Source organism: Tinamus guttatus, unplaced genomic scaffold (assembly GCF_059628265.1).
Source record: "Tinamus guttatus ecotype Peru unplaced genomic scaffold, ASM5962826v1 Tinamus_guttatus_pri_ptg000032l, whole genome shotgun sequence".
Classification (NCBI taxonomy): Eukaryota; Metazoa; Chordata; class Aves; order Tinamiformes; family Tinamidae; genus Tinamus; species Tinamus guttatus.
This window is the reverse complement of record NW_028288566.1, coordinates 1555191-1574429: the sequence shown is the minus strand read 5'-3', so window position 1 is coordinate 1574429 and position 19239 is coordinate 1555191. Positions and strand designations below refer to the sequence as shown.

At 43.0% G+C, this 19239-nt stretch overlaps 1 protein-coding gene across 1 annotated transcript; it reads left to right on the top strand.

Moving 5' to 3' along the window:
- Window positions 1-256: 256 nt before the first annotated feature.
- LOC104580391 (ly6/PLAUR domain-containing protein 2) lies at window positions 257-6692 on the top strand. Its single transcript, XM_010227887.1, has 3 exons — window positions 257-308; window positions 5453-5572; window positions 6481-6692. The coding sequence occupies exons 1-3, from the start codon at window positions 257-259 to the stop codon at window positions 6690-6692; spliced, it is 384 nt and encodes a 127-aa protein (XP_010226189.1).
- The last annotated feature ends 12547 nt before the right edge of the window (window positions 6693-19239 follow it).

Sequence of the window (19239 nt, the reverse complement as noted above, 5' to 3'; positions counted from 1 at the left end):
GTTTAAATAGCTTTACCTATTGTACACCATGCAAACCTCATTTTCTTCTCCAAAGAACATGAAAAGAAACAAATGGTTGGAGGTGGGGCCAGTTTTGTATATCCTTCAGTCCATTTATAGCTCAGACTCGTTTTTCCAGTAAAATTGGATCTGGGGTTAAAATCAGCATATGGTAAGCCACCAGGGGATGTGTTGATAAAGCCAGTAGTGAAGAGCAGTGAAAGCCCAGTGAGTGGACAACAAGGGTCCGTGCAAGATGAGGCTGTTTCTTGCTCTTCTGTTGGTCGCTGTTGCTGGTATGGGCTTCGGTAAGGTCCCCCTCTGATTCTGCAAGAGATGAAGTGTGATGGAATGGGCTTTTCCAGTGAAGGACATGTCTTTCTCTTTGAGTGATTTTAGGCAAAGTTCTCTCTTTGGTTATTTCTAGACTTTTGGACGTTAAGGGTCATTGCGGGGTAGCCAGGATCGTTACTTCTTTAGGAAGTGTTACAAAATGGAATGTTGTTATACGGTATAATTTATTTAGTGATAGTTTCAACTCTCACTTTTTACATATTTTCTTGCTTAATCTGACTCCTGTCTTATTTATTTGCTATTCTGCTTGTAAGACAAAGCATGCTAGCCTGTTTAATGTATTGTGTGTAATGGCTCTCTTTAATTATATGTTGCATAGATAGTTTATGAAAATTCAGCCACTAGAAGTGAGAAATAAGGGCTGGGATGCAAAGCTGGTGCCCCAGGTACTGCAGAGCTGATTTTTCTAGTCCATTATAGTCTGAGTGGAGCCAAGGACAATTTCAACAGGCCACCTGTGAAAACATTAAGGGTGAAGTGTTTTGGAGGATTTCTTCATCTGCAAATGGATTTGCGATGTTGTGCTGGAGTTTGTCACTACAGGAAGAGATCTTCCCACTGCCACGATCATTCTTCTGTCTCCTTTCTGTTCCTACTGGGCAGCTTACCATCTAACTGGAAAAGGGGGCCTTGAAACACACCATCGAGTGGGAAGACCAACAGCAAGCCAATCTTGGGGTGACTCTTCTGGAGTGAGGGGGAAGGTAACAAGCCCCATGAGACCTATTTGCTCAGGGTAGCACAAATACCTAATCCCTTCTTTTCCACCAGTGGAATTCAATTGCTTCTCTTCCATGACCAGGTCTATAAGAGCTGGTGTGGTGGGTCTTGAGGACATGGGCATTTTCTTTCTCAAGGCAACTGGGAACTTCCACATTCCAGGCAACCCACTGTGGGTAGTGATGCTGTAACCTCTAATGGTGAAAGGACAGAACATCCTGGCATAGACTCCCCTCATCTATCAATGCTGTCATCAGATGAGCTTTTTAATCAAGAACAGTTTTTACATTGCTGAACCCAAGCTCAGAGCTGAGGCTGGCCTGGGTGTTCCAGGAAAGGGTAAATACAGGTCTCCAGAGAAGCTGTGGATCTTACTGGGATATTTGCATGCTCTATGCATTTTCTTCGGGTCCAGCAGTTGCAGCGTCCCATTTTATCTCTGCTTGTTTGAGATTAGGAAGTAGGTAAGGATCGCCCATCTGAAGCCACCCACAGAGAGGGGTTTCAGATTCATGATAGAGAAGGACAGTGCATGATTTCTCCAAGAGGCTGCTACACCGTACAATACTGGATGCTCTGGGATCAGAAAAGATAGATAATGTATTTATTTTACATGATTTTCTTCCCCAGAGCAGTTCTGGCCTCAGTTTAAAATCTTTGGGTCTGCAGAGTAGATTCTGCCAAAGAAGGCCAAGAGAGGCAGAGAAAAAAGGAGAGCTTTGGGGGACTTTTTAGAAGAATAGCTTCTGTTTGGGGAACTAGACTCAATTCAGAGCTGATAGAGTAGCTTTCTCTTCTTGTGTCTGTATGTGTGATGTATTGACTTTTCTGTTATCTCTAAGATGCATGTCATGGCTCTGATCAGTGGTAGTTCAAAGCCTCTGGGTGCTCGTGTTGTGCAAAGAGCAATGGTTGCCTTGTGCTTAGCAGAGTGGTCATTAGAGCAGAAGACATTTTCTTTCATTATTGTGTCCTATCTATTCTGGTGCATTCATTTTTCAAAGGAGAGCCAGCAATTCAGAGAAGAACATCACTAATGGCCTGGACAGCAAGGACTCTGTGGTCAGATTTCCCTGAGACAAGGGAAGGGATCCTCTAGAAGGAAGAACAGAGCAGGGCAGCAACAGGGTGCAACACGAATTTGGTCTAGGATTCGTGCATCAGTGTAGCTTTGCCAGCATATCTAGTGAGAGCTTGACAAGAGCTGAGCAATTGGGGGGCAGAAGCTCCTACTGGGGCCCAATGCTGCCATGTTTCTCTCTCCTGTCCCATACCATCACCCTGCCCCATTCAGGTAGGCACGGTCAGGACAGATGCTCTGATTTGTTAGGCAAATGCTCGCAAAACTTGAAAAATGCAAAGCAAAATTTTGCCTTTCTGCACTTTCACCTCCACATATCTGGGATAAAACTGTGACATATCCATGATCCTTGAAGCTTTCTTCTGTGCATGAACACAGTCTGTGAAAGTTTGGCATTTTTTAGAGGGGCAGTCAGAAGGGAAGGATGAAAGATCTGACAATATACAAGTGAAGCTGGTGAAATCTTCTCTAAGAAATTCAGCTAACTTATCACCCTCTTGCTTTTAGCAGCCCTAAAAAGATGTGCTGTCACTAAATAGAAATTCTTAGCCTCTTACATTTCCCTCTTCCTTTAAAGATGCCTCCCAATTTCTCTTGGTCCAGTTTCATACAGTGATTTCATTTTTAATCTATCACACGTCTACATGTCTATGTGTAAGTTCTTAAAATGAGAAGGGACCACTAAGTCTGTTATCTAACTCTCTTCACAAATAGGTCAGATGATAGATAGATTTTTCTGAGCTTGATTAAAATACACCATGTCTTGAAGTGTCAAAACACAGTGTCTCTTCCCTGTTTCCTTTGCAGGGAGGAAAATTACTCCGTTCCAACATAGTATGCTTAAAGCTTCTCTATCCGGCATCTTTTCCATGTCTAAAAAAAGATATTCTTATGGCTATAGTTAGTATTAAACATATTTAGCAAAGTTTGAACCTGTAAGTCTGAGTAAGGTCAATAAAAATACCTGGTTTGCACATGCTGGGGTCAATGCTTTATTTATTTAAGGATCCTATGTGTATACTCCTTGGTACTGGCTTTGATATGTCCAGGGTTGAATATCAAGAAATCCGAGAATAGTGACAAAGTTTCCTCCCTGAAGTTGTATTTAATAACTGTCAGATGTACAATTAAACTGCAAACAAAACATCAGACCACGATGAGGAAAGTAGAATAATCATGCAATCTTTGAATAAAGGCTGGATCTGTTTAAAGGCTGGATCTGTTTATATAAAGACTATTTCTGACTTACTCATTGGGATGAAGTTGCAGGTGGTCTTTATTTGCATAAGGTGGATTACTTGGCTCTGCTTCCTGTTGTAACAGCCTACTTTAGTACTGCTGAAATAGTTTGAATTTTGGTGGGATTTAAAGTGATGTCATCAGGGTTGTCGCACAGATGGAGTGAGAAGGATTTTTCAGACAGGTCCATATGCAATGAAGGAGGAGCTGCCAGCCTGTGATGGTACCAAAATGTCTCATTATGTCTGCAATGCCTGATGCTTAGGTGTCTGGCTGGGGTGGGAATTGAAGACCTAGATCAAGTGCTGGATTCCTCAGGAAGAACGTATAGAGAGCAAAGTACTCTAGAGAGCTGGTCCAAAAAATAAAAAAAATAAAAAAAATAAAAAAAGAGAAAAAGGCTTCTGTTAGCTGTGAATCTTTGAGATATGTGATAAAAAAAGTAAATCACTCTTTTGGCTTGAGATCATTAGCCTGAAGTTATCTTGGGAGGTCAGGAGTGCTCTGGAAATCCTCACTGCACCACAGTGCTCTGTGGCTCTGTGGACTTCAGCAACTCTCTTTCTAATCTCTCCATCCCCAAATGCTTTAGGCACCAGGGGACTCAAGCTGAGGTTGTTCTGCACAACTACGAGCAAATTGCCACCTGCAGCCTTGCAGGAGCCTTTGCAGCCCACCTTTATCATTATGCCTGATAAAGGGCATCTAAGAGCTGGTGAGGGATAAGGCAGGATGAGCTACCTTGGCCTGAATTTTGGGAAGTGGGCACCAAAGTCTTCTAGCCTCTTTTTATAGCACATCAGCCCCCTGTTTTCCCACATGATCTATTATTATGCCCACAATCTTCTTTTTTAAATAAGTTTTTACACATTCTTTTCTTTAAACCAGTATCCTAGCACATCTTAGCACAAGGTATTGCTTTATTTGCTCTCATGGCTCAGCAAATTTGATGGAGACAACTCCTCTCTGGGATGATCTCATGCCCGACATCTCCCAGACTTGGGAAAGGGCTGATGGTGGGGTCAGCAGATACTGTCATCCTTGCTGAACTGACATTCAACTCTTATTTCTATGTGCATTCAAATCTCTTTCCAACTCTCTGTTAACATAAAGACAAGGAAGAAAGCAGAGTTGGGGTAAACCAGCCAGATGTACGTTTACTTTCCTATGGGAATAAGGCGGATACAAAGAAGTTGGGGGTGTGGTTGGTTGGCAAGCAAAATGTTTAGACACTTGGCATTAACATGTGAAGCAGAGCCCATTAGCTAACTGTGATAATGATTAAAAGAAAAAACATCTTGCAAATTGCACAACTGAAAAATTTGACTTCTCCATGGTCACTGCATGTCTTACGTGGCTGTTGCTATCTGGATCTAGATCTTCAAAGAATTCAAGCACTAAAATGTTTCATTTTGCCATGCCCATCTGCTTGGCATCAAACCATCCTGTAGAATAGTCAGCTCTGTCTTAGGTAACCCAATTGCTCTCAGGGTGACAAGGGAGAAACAGGTGTGTCAAGCAGCTCCTCCTTTGTATTTTTCTGAAAGTAGGCCTTATTTTTTTTTATCATCATTTTTGTTATTCAGAGTGGGAATACTCCAGCATATTCATATTTACCACATGTTCCAAGGTGCATAACCAAAAATTAAGTAAAATCTTCCCTTCTTAAATCCCTTAAAAAATATTCTACTTAAAACCTATCTGCAAAAAATATCCAGACTACCAAAAACCCTAGTAAAAAAAGCAAGAGTAGGAGGAGCATGTTTTGCCCCAAACATTCAGCAGCCTAGTGTTGATGGGACTTCTCTGTATTTTGGAACCCCTTGCTTTTGACTCTCTCATGCCTGACTTGTTATGAGGGGAGATGAATCCACATCTAAGGATGTGGTTTTGGCACCCCACTACTGTATTTTCCATTCGCCTTCATAAAAATGACTTCTATTATTCCACTCCTGCCCTCAGTATGAGTATTTTTGAGAGATTCCTTTTGCAGAACTGTCTGGAGGGATGTTGACAGCATCACACTAATGCCAAACCCAATGTTGCTCCTTTTTGCAGCCAAAGCCTTGCAATGCTACACTTGCTATGAACCTACCAACAGTGGGAAGTGCCTGAAGATCCAAAACTGCACCCAGAACGAAACCATGTGCAAGACAACCATGTATTCCCTGGAGGATGGTAAGAAAGAGACTCTCAGAGTCTGTTCAAATTTTTGGCAGAGCAGGGAAATACTTCCAGGTATCACAAAAGGAGAAGACTTGGGGAACAAAACAGGACAGCAACATCTTTCCATGCTGCAAAAGACTAAGAGGATTTTAGCCTTCTAGTCTTTGCCTTTATAAGCAGCTCAGTTTGACTTAAGCTTGGGAGATACTTTTATCCCATTGCTCTGCTTGCAAAATGGAAGCATTTTTTTTTTTTCTTTTCGTATTTGTAACAAAAATTGCTGTTTGACCAGTAAGACTGCTGGTGTGAAAAACAGTGCATTTCCTCAACAACAACAACAACAAACAGTAAGCTTGGAAGAGAGCTTTCAAGGGTCAGAGAACAGTCCCCTGCTGTCACTGAAAACAGCTTTCACCACAGTGAGCACTTACTGAATACAAGCTAATAGGCACCACTCAGCCTTGAGTGTGTTTAGGGAAAGCATATTGACCCGATTGAATTCTGATGTTCAGGTTGTTTTCTCAGCTTGAGTCACGGACCTAGAGACCATTTGCCTGACTCACACAGTGGGTATGTGTTTAACATGATTCTTCTGACTTTGAAACTGTTTATGAAAGCTGGGTGGAGAAGAGAGACCAGTAGAGGTGAGCAAACCGCTGAATGGTGGAAAGGACAACTTCTAATCACCTGAAAGCAAGCAAAAATGCCCTTGAATTCTCTGGAGCAATCAGGAAGACTTTATCAGACTGACTATTGACATACAGGGCAAGGACATAATCTGACAAAAATGAGAGATGTGTGCCCAAAAAAAGAGACCTTAGTGTTGAGAGTATCTAGTGATTCTCCTAGGGATGGAAAGTTTTCTCCTCCATTATTCCTATTTTTAATTGTTCCTTCTGTCTTGCTTTGCAATGTTGTAGTGTATCCCTTCGTGGGAGTTGCGACTGTCACCAGGATGTGTGCTTCCATCTGCATCCCATCTGACGTGGACGGCATCGGCATGACGCGTCCTGTCTCTTGCTGTTATACTGACTTGTGCAACATTGATGGTGCTGCCAGTTTGAGGATAGGTCTTGTACCAGTTGGGATACTGGTGAGTTCACTTTGCATCCTCTTCTGGACTAGCCTGTGAGGATCTGTAGGGGAGGTCTTTTTTACTGAAGAAACCGCCTAAGAGGAGAAATAACCCCTCCAGCTTTCCATTTGGTTGCCTTATGGACAACCTTCAGTGGTCTCCAGTAATTGGATTTTCAGTTTCTGTCCTTCTGCCATGATCAAGACAGAAGTAAAGCTCAAGAAGTCCTGACTAATCTTTGGGTTGACTTGCCCAAAGCTCCCACAAAACTTACTTTGGAGTTCCTTTGTTGGGATGGCCTGGCTGGTTTTGAACTTAAAATTCTTCTGTACAGGTTATATTTAAAGGTAAAGTGCTAGAACTAACAGCCTCCTACACCACCTTAGATCATTTTCCCCCCAGGTGTTGGCCATCAGAATAGCTGAACTGACCAGTCTTCTCATTTGAAATTAATTTTTATGTGAGGGGTCCTCTCCAGCCCACAGTTTTGTGTTGTGCATTTGTATTGTCTAAACTTCCTTAGGTGCGATAGTGGTTAGGGCCACACTTTTCTGCTTCCAAAATATGAAGTAAAAGACTAAATGGCCCATGCCAGTGATTTGATCCAAGGAGGCCGAACTCTCTTTTGTTTGCTTTACCTTCTGACACAAATAAAAACAATGGTGAATTAAGTCTGTGGTGACTGGTGGAGTTACTTAAAACATTCCCAACCTACGATGAAACCTATGACTTCATTTTATTTTATTTTATTTTATTTTATTTTATTTTATTTTATTTTATTTTATTTTATTTTATTTATTTTCTAAGTCCAGCTCCACCTCTTAATATCTGTCATTTGGTGGGATGATCTGGCTTCCATGGTCAGCCTGGCAGTAGATATACAAGATGGTCCCCCATAGCCCTTCTGCCACTGTGAGCAATCACACCACAGCATTTCATTACAGTACTGGTGAGGGTTTGCTGTGAGACAATACACTGGATCACAGAACTGCCCAGTCCCATGTTCTATCATTGGGCTTTATTTTGCTTTTGATGCCTACACTGTACTGCTGTACTGCTCTTCTGCACTGCTCCTTCTTCTGGCCATCCTCAATTCTCTGCTCTTCAGACTTCTGTACAGGCCTTTCATCAAAACTGCTTCCACCAACTCCATTGCCATGAACTTGCCCTTACTGAGGAGACTGGGTAAGTTATTCCAGTCCTGACCTGAATTTGGAATACAGCGGAAAAGCTTCCACCTTTGCTTCAGTCCTCCAAAGGAGAATAATCATTTGTTGTGCATTGCTAAGGGCTTCTGGATTTTAATGTTACTCATTCAAGTTCAGTTCTTTGTGGCCCTCTTCCTCAATTCTCACTCTCCTTATAATCTTTCAATACGATCGCCAATAAAGGGGGTATTTAAGGTCTTCCTTTGCCAAGGCAGTAATGCCTGACAAATTTCTTCTACGGTAGAAAGAAATTGAGGTATGCCTGAAAGCAAAGCTATAGCCCAGATACATGGACACTAGGACAGATACACTTAAGCCAATGTCACACCAGTCTTCAAAAAAGCCAAGAAGGAGGACCCAGGCAACTACAGGCCAGTGAGCCTCACCTCCATCCCTGGAAAAGTGATGGAACGGCTCATACTGGCCATTGTCTCCAGGCACATGGAGGACAAGAAGGTGCTCAAGAGTAGTCAGCATGGATTCACCAAGGGGAAATCATGCTTGACTAACCTGATAGCCTTCTATGATGGAAGCTGGGTAGATGAGGGGAGAGTGGTGGATGTTGTCTATCTCAACTTCACCAAGGCTTTTGACACTGTCCCTCACAATATCCTCCTGGGCAAGCCCCAGAAATGTGTGATAGATGAGTGCACAGTGAGGTGGATTAGGAATTGCCTGGATGGCAGAGCTCAGAGGGTGGTGATCAGCGGTGCAGTGTCTAGTTGGAGCCCTGTAGCTAGCGGTGTCCCCCAGGGGTCAGTCCTCAGTCCAGTCCTGTTCAATTTATTAATCAATGACCTGGATGAAGACACAGAGTTCTCCCTCAGCAAGTTTGCTGATGACACGAAACTGGGAGGGCTGCGCTGCCATCCAGAGGGACCTGGACAGACTGGACAACTGGACGATGAAAAACCTCGTGAAATTCAACAAGGCCAAGTGCAAGGTCCTGCACTTGGGGAGAAATAACCCCAGACACCTGTACAGGCTGGGGACTGACCTTCTGGAGGGCAGCTCTGCAGAGAGGGACCTGCGTGTCATGGTGGACGACAAGTTGACCATGAGGCAGCAGTGTGTCCTTGTGGCCAAGACGGCCAATGGGGTCCAGGGGTGCATTAAGAACAGCGTCTCCAGCAGGTCGAGGGAGGTGATCCTACCCCTCTACTCAGCCCTGGTGAGGCCACATCTGGAGTCCTGTGTCCAGTTCTGGGCTCCACAGTACAAGAGGGATGTGGAGCTGCTGGAGAGAGTCCAGCGCAGGGCCACAAGGATGATCAGGGGCCTGGAACATCTGCCCTATGAGGAGAGACTGAGGGAGCTGGGCCTGTTCAGCCTAGAGAAGAGAAGGCTGAGAGGGGATCTAATCAGTGTATATAAGTAACTAAAGGGAGGGAGTGAGGAGGATGGTGCTGGCCTCTTTTCAGTGGTGGCCACTGACAGAACTACAGGAAACGTCCAGAAACTGAAGCATCAAAAGTTCCACAGGAACTTAAGGAAAAATTTCTTAACAGTGAAGGTGACAGAGCACTGGAACAAGCTGCCAAGAGAGGTTGTGCAGTCTCCTTCTTTGGAGATCTTTAAAACCCGCTTGGACACAATCCTGTGCCACGTGCTCTAGGTGACCCTGCGTGTGCCTGTAGCTGACCTCTAGAGGTCCCTTTCAACCTTAAGCATTCTATGATTCTAGGATTCTACGATCAGCATCCCTGTTCCTAGGCACTTGTGAAGAACTCTATCTTATGTTCTACCTCCAAGCAAATTACAAGAAAGCCCTCATTTATTTTGCATTCTTATAAATGGAAGGTTTTATTAGGACATAGGCAGACTATCATCTAGCCTGACTGTCAGGACTAGAAAAACTATCAGACATTTTCCCATTCACTGACATCAAGGGTATTGCAGCAATTCTGCTCATGATATGAATGAGTATGGTCTAGTATAAACTGAAGATAGCCTGCGTCCCTTGTTTTTTTTTTTTCACTGCAAACAGTGAAAAGCAGAAAATTAATTTCTCTTTCTCAAAAATGAATTACCATCATCCCCCTACCTTGTCCATACCCTGTATTTGTTGATAAGCAATGAAGCTATATCCCAGAACATTGTAAAGGTATAACATCAAGGAGCATTTAAAAATGAAATACATCAGGATACAGATTATTATATCATGGTGTCATCTCTGTGAACACCACTGAAAATAGCACTGCAGTTATGGGCATTCTAAGTATAAATCATGGGTATAAAAGACTGAAAATGCATGAAGCTAAGCTCCTGATGGGCTTGGGAAGGTGATTTGAGGAACGAGGACTTTACATTTCACTGAGAAAACTTAAGTTATGTTACCAGAAAGCTGCACCAAAAGGAAAGCAAATTAACCATAGCAACCTAGTCATTTAGAGAAAAAAAATGCTGTTACAGCTAAATAAGGTAAAAATAAATCTCTGGGCAAGTACAGATGACTCAGACAAGCTCAGATACAGCAAGCTGCCAAGCCTCATCCCTGAGGCCTTGCAAACTCAAAAAAAAGGTTGTTGCCTGTGGAAGTAATGCAATCACTGGGCTTCAGGGCTGTATCATCATCTCTTTCATTTGAGAACCATATTTTTTGTTTGTTTGTTTATCTGGGTCCAATATAACCATAGTTTTACATAGATAGTGGTAACAAGCTGCTTTTCTAGGTAGAATGAGCTATTTACCCCTCTAATAGAGTGAATAACATAGGATGCTCCAGAGAAGAGTCCTGGCATGTGATGGTAAGGAATGGGTCACAGTTTTGGCACTAGAGACTTTGTGGATTTTAGCTGGATGTAGCAATATTTATGTACTTATGCATTTATGTATTTAGGCCTCATTTTCAGTGCAGTCCTGCTTGTGGTACACATCATGATCTCCACAGGAGAAGAATGTAGGCAGTCCTTCTGCTTACATTCAGGCCTACATTCACAAAGATACTAGATATCTTTGTTGAGAAACTTAGAGTCAGGGGACATCCTGTTTTGGAATGCAGCAGCTCTGAAAACCACCGGGTCTTTGTGGACATCTGAACATGATTTTCCAGGAAGACATTGAAAATTCTTGGATTATTGCTGTGTTTTCAACAGGACACAAAAATAGAAGGAGGAAAAGCTTATTTTACCTTCTTTGCTCCTTGGTATCCCATGGAAGAGCCTGAGGGAGAGGAGCAATATGTGCCACGTCTCTTCTTCTTTTTCTTTTGTGCCATACCACTCCTTGCAGATGTTGGTGCTGTGAGTTCAAGGATCTGCAGTGAAAGTACTTCCATGAAGAAGGGAATCTGGTATTATGGGACTCTTCAGTTTAACAAGCAATGACACAACAAGATGCGCAAGCTGAAGCCAGACAAATTCAGCCTGGAAACAAGATGCACATTTTTAACCTCAGAGATGATTCACAGGAACAGTTTACCAAGGGTCCCCATGGATTGTCTGTCAGTGAAAATGCTTTTTATAGAGAATGGTCTAAATAAGAACGAAGTACATTTACAATGTACCTCCTGACTTTGCCTACACCTCCTGACTCCTCTGAGAATAGGTGGAAAGACAAAAGGACTTGCAGGACACAATTAACTTGTCCTGTGGAACTCCTCGTGATGGAGTTGACTGAAAAGGGCTATTTATGGCTGGTGTCCACACAAAAAGCTTGAGTGAACAGCTCTGGTGGAGATTCCTGTGCTAAAAACATCCAAGAGATGATGTGGCGGTCCCCACAATCCATGTCTTCTGTTCAAAGAATAATGAACTGATGAGGTCTATGCTGTAGTGAAGACCAGTGTAGACCAGAATGGTGGGTCAAGTGTTGCTTGAGTCTCACTCAACTCTTGTGAGAAATAATGGCGAGAAAGACACTATTTCAGAGGTTCCAGAGCAACATTGTTCCTTCATTTACTAGAGAGGGAGCTGAGGAAAACTCTTCTCCTGAAGGACATTTCAACTGAAGTGCCTTCAGTTTAGCAGCATGTTAGATATGAGTTGAGATGAATCTCACTCCCACTCCTGTACTGCTGGTCATCATATTGTATTCCAAACAATAAATCTGGACTTTCAGGGGTTCCCACATTGCCCAGATGTGGTCAGTTTCTCTCTCGTTGCTATATCTGAAGTCCTGGAATGCCAATGGGAAGACTTATATTCTGTTTGGCAGCTCTGGGTGAGATGTACTGGAGAAGCCTTGAGCACCGTGCGCACCGTTTGTTCTTGGAAGGTTTCCTTGGGCAGTTGGCCAAAAGCATTCATTGCTTTTACATGTGGGTGACAGGCAACTTCCTCTGAATGGTAATGATCTCAGGCTATTATTTCTATCAATAATTGCTTTATGGTAAGAATTAATTCTGATCAGGGTAGCTCATGCCTTGGTCACAGTAGGGTCTAGTAGGGTCTAGTAGGGTCTAGTAGGGTCTGCACCAGAACTTTATTACCCTTAGCAAAATATGTCTGAGTCTTATTTTCATTATGAGATGAGCGTGGATGGCGCATCCATGAGTGCCAAGCCTGGCACTGCAACACACCAGAACAGGAGGTGGGGATTTCTCTGGATACCCCAAAGCTGTAAAGGCCGACAAACTAGGTTGGGCACAAAAGATGACACTAAGATGAAATTTAAAAGGTCGCAAAACCCCGACTCTCCTGTAATTTCATTTGCAAGGCAAATGGTGAAAATTCATTGCACAGCTGTGTGCTTCAGCCCTCCCTCTTCTGGTGCAATTGAATTTTTTTTTTTTTTTTGAGATCCTCATCAGCTAAAAAATTGTTAAACACAGCTGATTGAAGCCTCTTCTTGGTGTTTTCCACTTTACTTTGTGCATCTGTGTAGCTGTCATCATTTTGACAAGCCACAAGCAGAAAAGGCGTTTCCCTTCACTGGCCATGGATGCTTCACCTCTTTGATCTCTGGCCAGTTTGTCAACATATTTTCTCCATTTCGGCTATTATGGTAGGAGATCACAGCTCCTGGATGAGATCTAGTCTGAAAGCATAAAATCCACGTGGACCAGGCACTGTATCCCACAGCTGCACCTCAAACCCCAAAATAGAGCCTGGACCTCCGAAACTATGGGGTATTGCCCTCTGATTCTTGACTCAAACCTGAGCCACCCTTATGAGAAGCAGGTAGCTTGGCATACAGAACTAGTTAATAAAGCTCTATTCTCACAAGTCTGGTGTGAAAGCTGGCTGCTTCCAGACTGCTTCTGCAAATGCCATTTTTGTACCATAAATTACCCAAAGAATGACTCAACAGTGTCTTTTTCTTATTTTGCAGACTCCTGTTTAAAATGTAGTTCCCTCTTCACACAGAGTCATCTGTTTTTTCTTTTTTTTCCCCTTGTTCTTCACACTCTCAGAGGCTGTTTGAGGCTTATGGTCTCCTTGAAGCTTTTTATTTGTTTCGGAATGAGTCTTTTACTCGCTTACGTCGTCTGATCATAAGCTCTCCTCTACCTCGTGTCTACTGCCTCTAATGCTATTCATGTGCACCTTGTCTCCTCTCTACCCTTTTATCCAGTAGTTTTGGACTCATTGGTCTTGCCTCCCTTCTCTAGGCTGACGAAACCCAGTTCACTCATCCTGTCCTCAAACTTTCTGCACTCCAGCAGCTTGAACACCTTTGCAGGTGCCACTTTGGTGGTATGTTGGTGGTTTCTAGTTCTAGGGTCCCAAAATGGAGGTATATGTCCTGTTTTTCTTAATACCACAACTCCTGTTGTGGCAGCCACAGTTGTGGAGTTAAATACTACTTCTTTACTTAAACTTGTAAAGAAATTTTATAAGAGCGGGAATGTAATAACATGCACTTTGCAGTGACAGGGTAGAGTCACCCAAAGTCAAACAATAGCAAAAACAGCCTCTCTGCTTCCATACTATTGCTTAACTGTCCCATATGTTTTTTCTTGCACAATAGCTTGTAGTTGGAGATGAGCAGAAAGAAGAGTTTGGTTTCATGTAATTACGTTTCTGATTTTTTACATTCCCCTAAAAAGATTTTGAACAGTCCCCTGCCAATATTCTGCGTAATATTTTCCATAGCAATTCTTAGCAATATATTCAGTCTTTGTCTCATTTTTGAACAGAAAAGTGAAAGTTTTTCAACGTTTCCCAATCAAAAACATATTATATGTATATATTTGTTTAGAAGATCTTCTTAGTAAAATTCAGGAGCTTTGGATTCTGGAAATAGCAAAGAATAGCCTAAGAGATCTCATTATCTCAACACTATATAAATACTTCATGAATCTGCTTTGCCAACATTTTGCAAAAGTGAAAAGTAGGCTGTTTGCTCTTTTTTTTTAAGAAAAAGATAATTAAGATATCTTAGCATAGATTTTGCAATATTGGGAGGGACAGCGGTTGTCTTTTGTGGGCAGGGACAAAGGTATGGAGAACATTAGAGAGATACAGGTAACCTGGGCCTTTCTTCCATCAGCGGAGGGAGCCTCGTTGCACAGCTGACATCTATCCTGAACACCTCACCTCTTCTACTTGTGCCAGGTTGTGATGAGCTGTGGTCTGATTTTCTGGTATGTGAACCTCTCACAAAGTGATCCACATTCTTCTGCTAACTCAGCTCCACTATGAATTTTAGCAGGTCGCTTGGCTTTAGCTCCATGTTTCAGCTCCTGGGCCACGTGCCCTTCTTCTGGGACATGGAGACTCATGGCTCTTCTTCCGTTTACTGTGTTTCTCCATGCAACTTCCTGATCAAGATCTGTACAAGGTTGTCCTCCTGGAGAAACTAGATTGTTGTTCCACAGTGAGTGCCAGAAGTTGCAAGCAGATTTGCCGGTAAAATCCAGGAAGTTATTTCTAAAATTTATTTTTAAAACAAATCTATCTGACTTAATTTAATCGCAGGAGAATACCTGGGATTATGTAACAAGAAGATTATCTTTCACTTAATGCATAGGCAAAGATGACTCATCCCCTTAAGGGTAAGGTTATGCCGTCATCAGTGGATAGTTATGCACTTACAAATCCTTACCTCCTACGGCAACTTTGCCTTCCCCTTTGCAGGCAAACTGTGAAGGACTTAGATACAGCACAGTCATATGTAGGCAAGTTACCCCACAGCAAGTCATAGAGGTGGAGGGACTTCTTCCAGGTGACATTGGCAAGGGAGCTGAGCCACCCTTTGTAGCTGTTCTGAACCATGATCTCACCCTAATTGATCGGTGGACAATATTTCTTGCAAACAAAACTCTTTCTGTTACATTTCTGTTATTATATTCTGAAATATAATCTATGTATTTCTGTTAAGTGTCTCTAATTCGCTCTCTGATTTTCTTTGCAGTCATTTGCCATTTGAAACTGTTCACACTCTGCACAAATCCTCTGCTCTTTATTTTTTGCAAAAGGCTTTGGCTTCGCTATGCTGTCGAGGGACGAGGATTTAAAGTATCATTTCTCTGGCTGTGAAATGGGGACAATATTTATCACCTAGCTTTGGTGTAGAGCCTCTGAGATCCTCAGGCAGGAAGATGCTACAGAGCTTCTAAGCACTCATTTTACAATTTGCTAGGTTGCTAATAAGAACCTGTGTTCTAACTATGATTTACATCCAGGGAGCTCAGTATGCCTAATTTCAGAGGGCAAAAAAATCCCAGTAAAGGTTCGCAGAAAACTTGATGCTTGGTGGAAATGTTTCAGTTTTCATCCCTTAAAACCAAGGTCTAGCTACCCAACACATCCTTGTCCTAGTTATCAAGCTCAATTAGAATATGTGACTATTTATAATGGAAACCTAACCTACATCTCAGCTCTGAAAATAGAGGGGAATAAAATCCCATGAGGGATTAAAAAGAAACATTAAAAATAACACTGCTGAATTTCAAGAGCTGCAAATATCTCCTGGACCTGGCTTTCTTAAAAGATTTATTACTGTGGTTGCTCGTTCTGCCGCATCTTTCCAGGCTCCCTTCATGGCAGGATTCAGCCCACCTTTGGGCCTTGGCCAGATATTGATTTTCACTAAAAGAAGTGATGCTATAAAGTGAGGAACAGAACAATTTGCCCCTACACCTGATCCTTAGAGAAGAAAAAAAGGCGAACCCATCCTGTGCTGAAACTACCTGGCATGGAGAAAGGATTAATGCACCATGTGCATTAACTTGCAACCATCAGTTGCTTTGGGACATCTGGTCCCTTGTGAGTGGGTGCAACCAGGACATGGAGAGACCTTTTCCAGGGCTCTTTCTGCCTGAAGGTTGGGGCTGGGAGGAAGGAACCCATAATCACATCTCCTTGAAAATATATTTTTAAAAAGCCAGAAACAAACAAAAACCAAAAGTGTCCTGGAGGTCAGTAACTGCAGACTTCTGAGGATGTGTAGGTAACATTGACAGCTAGTGGGTGCTTGAGTAAAAACAAAGTATCTCTTAAATTGCTCATTAGTCTTAGATGCACCTACTCCCCCTTAGTAAAACAAACCATCACATGTCATTTCAAGCTTTGCGTAATTACAGGATACTATAAAACCTTTTAACTCTCCCATGGCCTCAAGGGCTATCCAGATTGTGCCAAAGAAAAAAGCCAGATTATTGAGCAACAAGGGAGAAACAATAACACAGGTGCATTCGTCCACCCACGTGTAGAGTCCCATGCTCACATGCTCCAGACATCCTAGCCTTTCCAAAGTCCACTATAACATCCCCAGGCAGCTCTTGGCTCAGACACAGCAGCAGCAACATCAAGGCTCAGAGATTGGCAAGATGACGATGCCTTTTCTGGTTGGATCCCACCTCCTTTGTTTGGGTCTCAGTCATTTCTCAGCTAGGAGCTACCTGGCTCCTCCAAGCAGCTGCTTGGAGAGGTCCTCCGTGTCCTCCCAGAGGTCCTCCCAGTTTGTGCCCAGCTTGGATGGACTCCTTGATGCGTGACTGCTAGTTGATTTTGGGTGCCATATGCAAAGTCCAACCTGACCCATTCATGAGCTGCGTGAAGATCAGCCTCACTGCTCCCCAGTCTTTTCTCTCAGCAGTGCTCACCACTTTCAGCTATAGGTTCTTCTATGCAGCACTGCTTTCTGGTAGGTCAACCCCTAATCTGTACTGGTGCAGTTACTCCTCCTCAGGTGCAGGACCGTGCATCTCCCCCTGTTGAACTTCATGAGGTTCCTCTCTGCCCATCTCTCCAGCCTGTCCAGGTACCTCTCAATGGCAGCACAGCCCTCTGGTGCATCAGCCACTCCTCCCAGTTTGGTATGACCAGCAACTTTGCTGAGGCTGACATGCTGTCCCTTCATCTAGGGCATAGATGAAGAAGTCAAACAAGGTTGCATCCAGTACAGACCCTTGGGGCACACCATGAGTGACAAGGCCTTCAGTTAGACTTTTCACCACTGATCACAACCCTCTGAACTCTGCCTTTCAGCCACTTCTCAATCCACCTTACTCATCTAACCCACATTTCCTGAGCTTGATTTTACTGGAGACAGTGTCAAAAGCCTTGTTGTAGTCAAGATAGACAAATCCATTGCTCTCCCCTCTTCCTAGACAGTTCTTCCATCATAGAACGGTATCAGATTGATTAAACATGATTTCCCCTTGGTGAATCCATGCTAATTACTCCTGATCACCTCTTGTCCTCCACGTGCTTAGAGACAACATCCAGGATGAGTTGTTCCATCACTCTTCCAGGAATAGAGGTGAGGGGGGAAGCTGGCTGGCCTGTAGCTTCCTGGGTTCTCCTCCTTTTTTGAGGACTGGAGTGACATTGGCTTTCCTCTAGTCCTCAGGCACCTCTCCTGTCCCCAGTGACCTTCAAAGATGATGGAGAGTGGTCCAGGAATAAATATCAAGAAAAATAAAAACAAATTCTTGCTTGTTTTTAGGACAGTTCTATAAGAACTAGGCTTATTTGATAATGGATTTGCGTGTGCAGAGCATATAGCATATAGCTGTTGGTTTGAATTCATTGCTCTGAGTTATGAAGTCACTGTAGGTTTCAGCAAAATGGATATTCAGATGGAAGAGGCTCTACTGGAGCCTTCTCTGAACCTGAGAATTGAGCTGAACCCTCTTTAAGACTTCAGAGGATGCACAAAGAAGAGCTACATCAAAGCACAACAGTATTAAAAAAGTCTTTGTTGTTCTGCCAGTCATAGAAGCACTTGGGAAAGTGAACATGTCCTGGTGCCACTTGGAACCCAGTTGCCACTGGTTGCTGGGGCTGTTTTGCCTCATGTGAGTGGTGGCACGTCTTTCTGCAGGCAGATCTCCTCACTTACTCATCGCCATCTCAAAGGAGATCTGAGCCCTCCGACATCCTTCCCTTGCCCTGGGGACAGTTTCAGCTGGCAAAGTGCCATCCGCCTCCGCAATTTTCACTGGCATGGAGATGGAGGCGTATTCATGCATCTACTGTTCAGTCCATCAGTCCTTGCTTAGTGTTGTGGACAGTGATGAAGGCATCTGAAAGAGGATGTGCCTGTGTGTCACAGGCAGCCGTGCCTAGTCTTTCAGGCCTAGTATGGAAAAATACATCTATTTTTAAGATGGGAAAAAAAATTGCACATGATAAGCTTTAGATGAGAAATAATTTTGTAGTGATACTGTGATATCACTCCTGCTGCACTTCATTCCTGCCAAGTGCTTTCTATAATTAATAACTACCTCAGACGGAGTGACTTTCTTTTGAATGTGAAATATTAAACATTAAAATCTCCATCTGTAAATATGAGGCTACAGCAGATATCTCTACAAGCCTTGCAGCTAGAGACTAATGTGTATTTATATTTTATATAGACATTTTTAGAAAGAAGTACAAGTTCTTTATGTATTTGATTACATCAGAGCTCTACTTCACATTAAATGTTTGAACTGAGGAGACAGCCCTTTCTTTTTGCGTCTCTTGTTAGAGTTTTGCATTAATATCTGTCGCAGCTCCTCCTCTCTTTTTCCTCTCATGCCTCCCTTAATGCATCCATGAGAGTTGTAGGTGTCTTTTTACCCCCTCTCTCCCTCCCAGAGAAGACAAAATACATAAAAAGAGGAGAAATAAAACAGTGACGCAGCTGCTGCTGTTTCCCTCCTTGCAATTTTAGCCAGTTTGTAATCAGGGCACACTGAGATAACAACTACCACCACTCATTTCTGCGCATGATGTGACCAGCATCCTGCTGATACTGGTGGAAAGTTACTGGCAATGATCCCTGCTGGAAACCCCGACCCTGTGAGCATTAGTCACAATGTTTGCTTTGACGCATACCTTTCATCCACTCCCCTAACCTCATAGTAGCGGAGATCCTGCTGCGGAACGCTCCACTACAGCCAGCAGGATTGAACTGGGTCCAAATCAGAACTTGCACAAGACGTTGGATTGGTTTCTCTTGTAGCTTTTCTTTTTTTTTTTTTCCTTATTTTTTTTTTGCCCAGTAATGGGGAGAATAATAGC

Bases quoted from the DNA above. Each gene is read 5' to 3' on its own strand.
- LOC104580391 (XM_010227887.1), top strand. From the start codon at position 257: ATGAGGCTGTTTCTTGCTCTTCTGTTGGTCGCTGTTGCTGGTATGGGC. The intron at 309-5,452 runs GTAAGGTCCCCC...TCCTTTTTGCAG, and splicing joins TGTTGCTGGTATGGGCTTCG to CCAAAGCCTTGCAATGCTAC. The intron at 5,573-6,480 runs GTAAGAAAGAGA...GCAATGTTGTAG, and splicing joins CATGTATTCCCTGGAGGATG to TGTATCCCTTCGTGGGAGTT.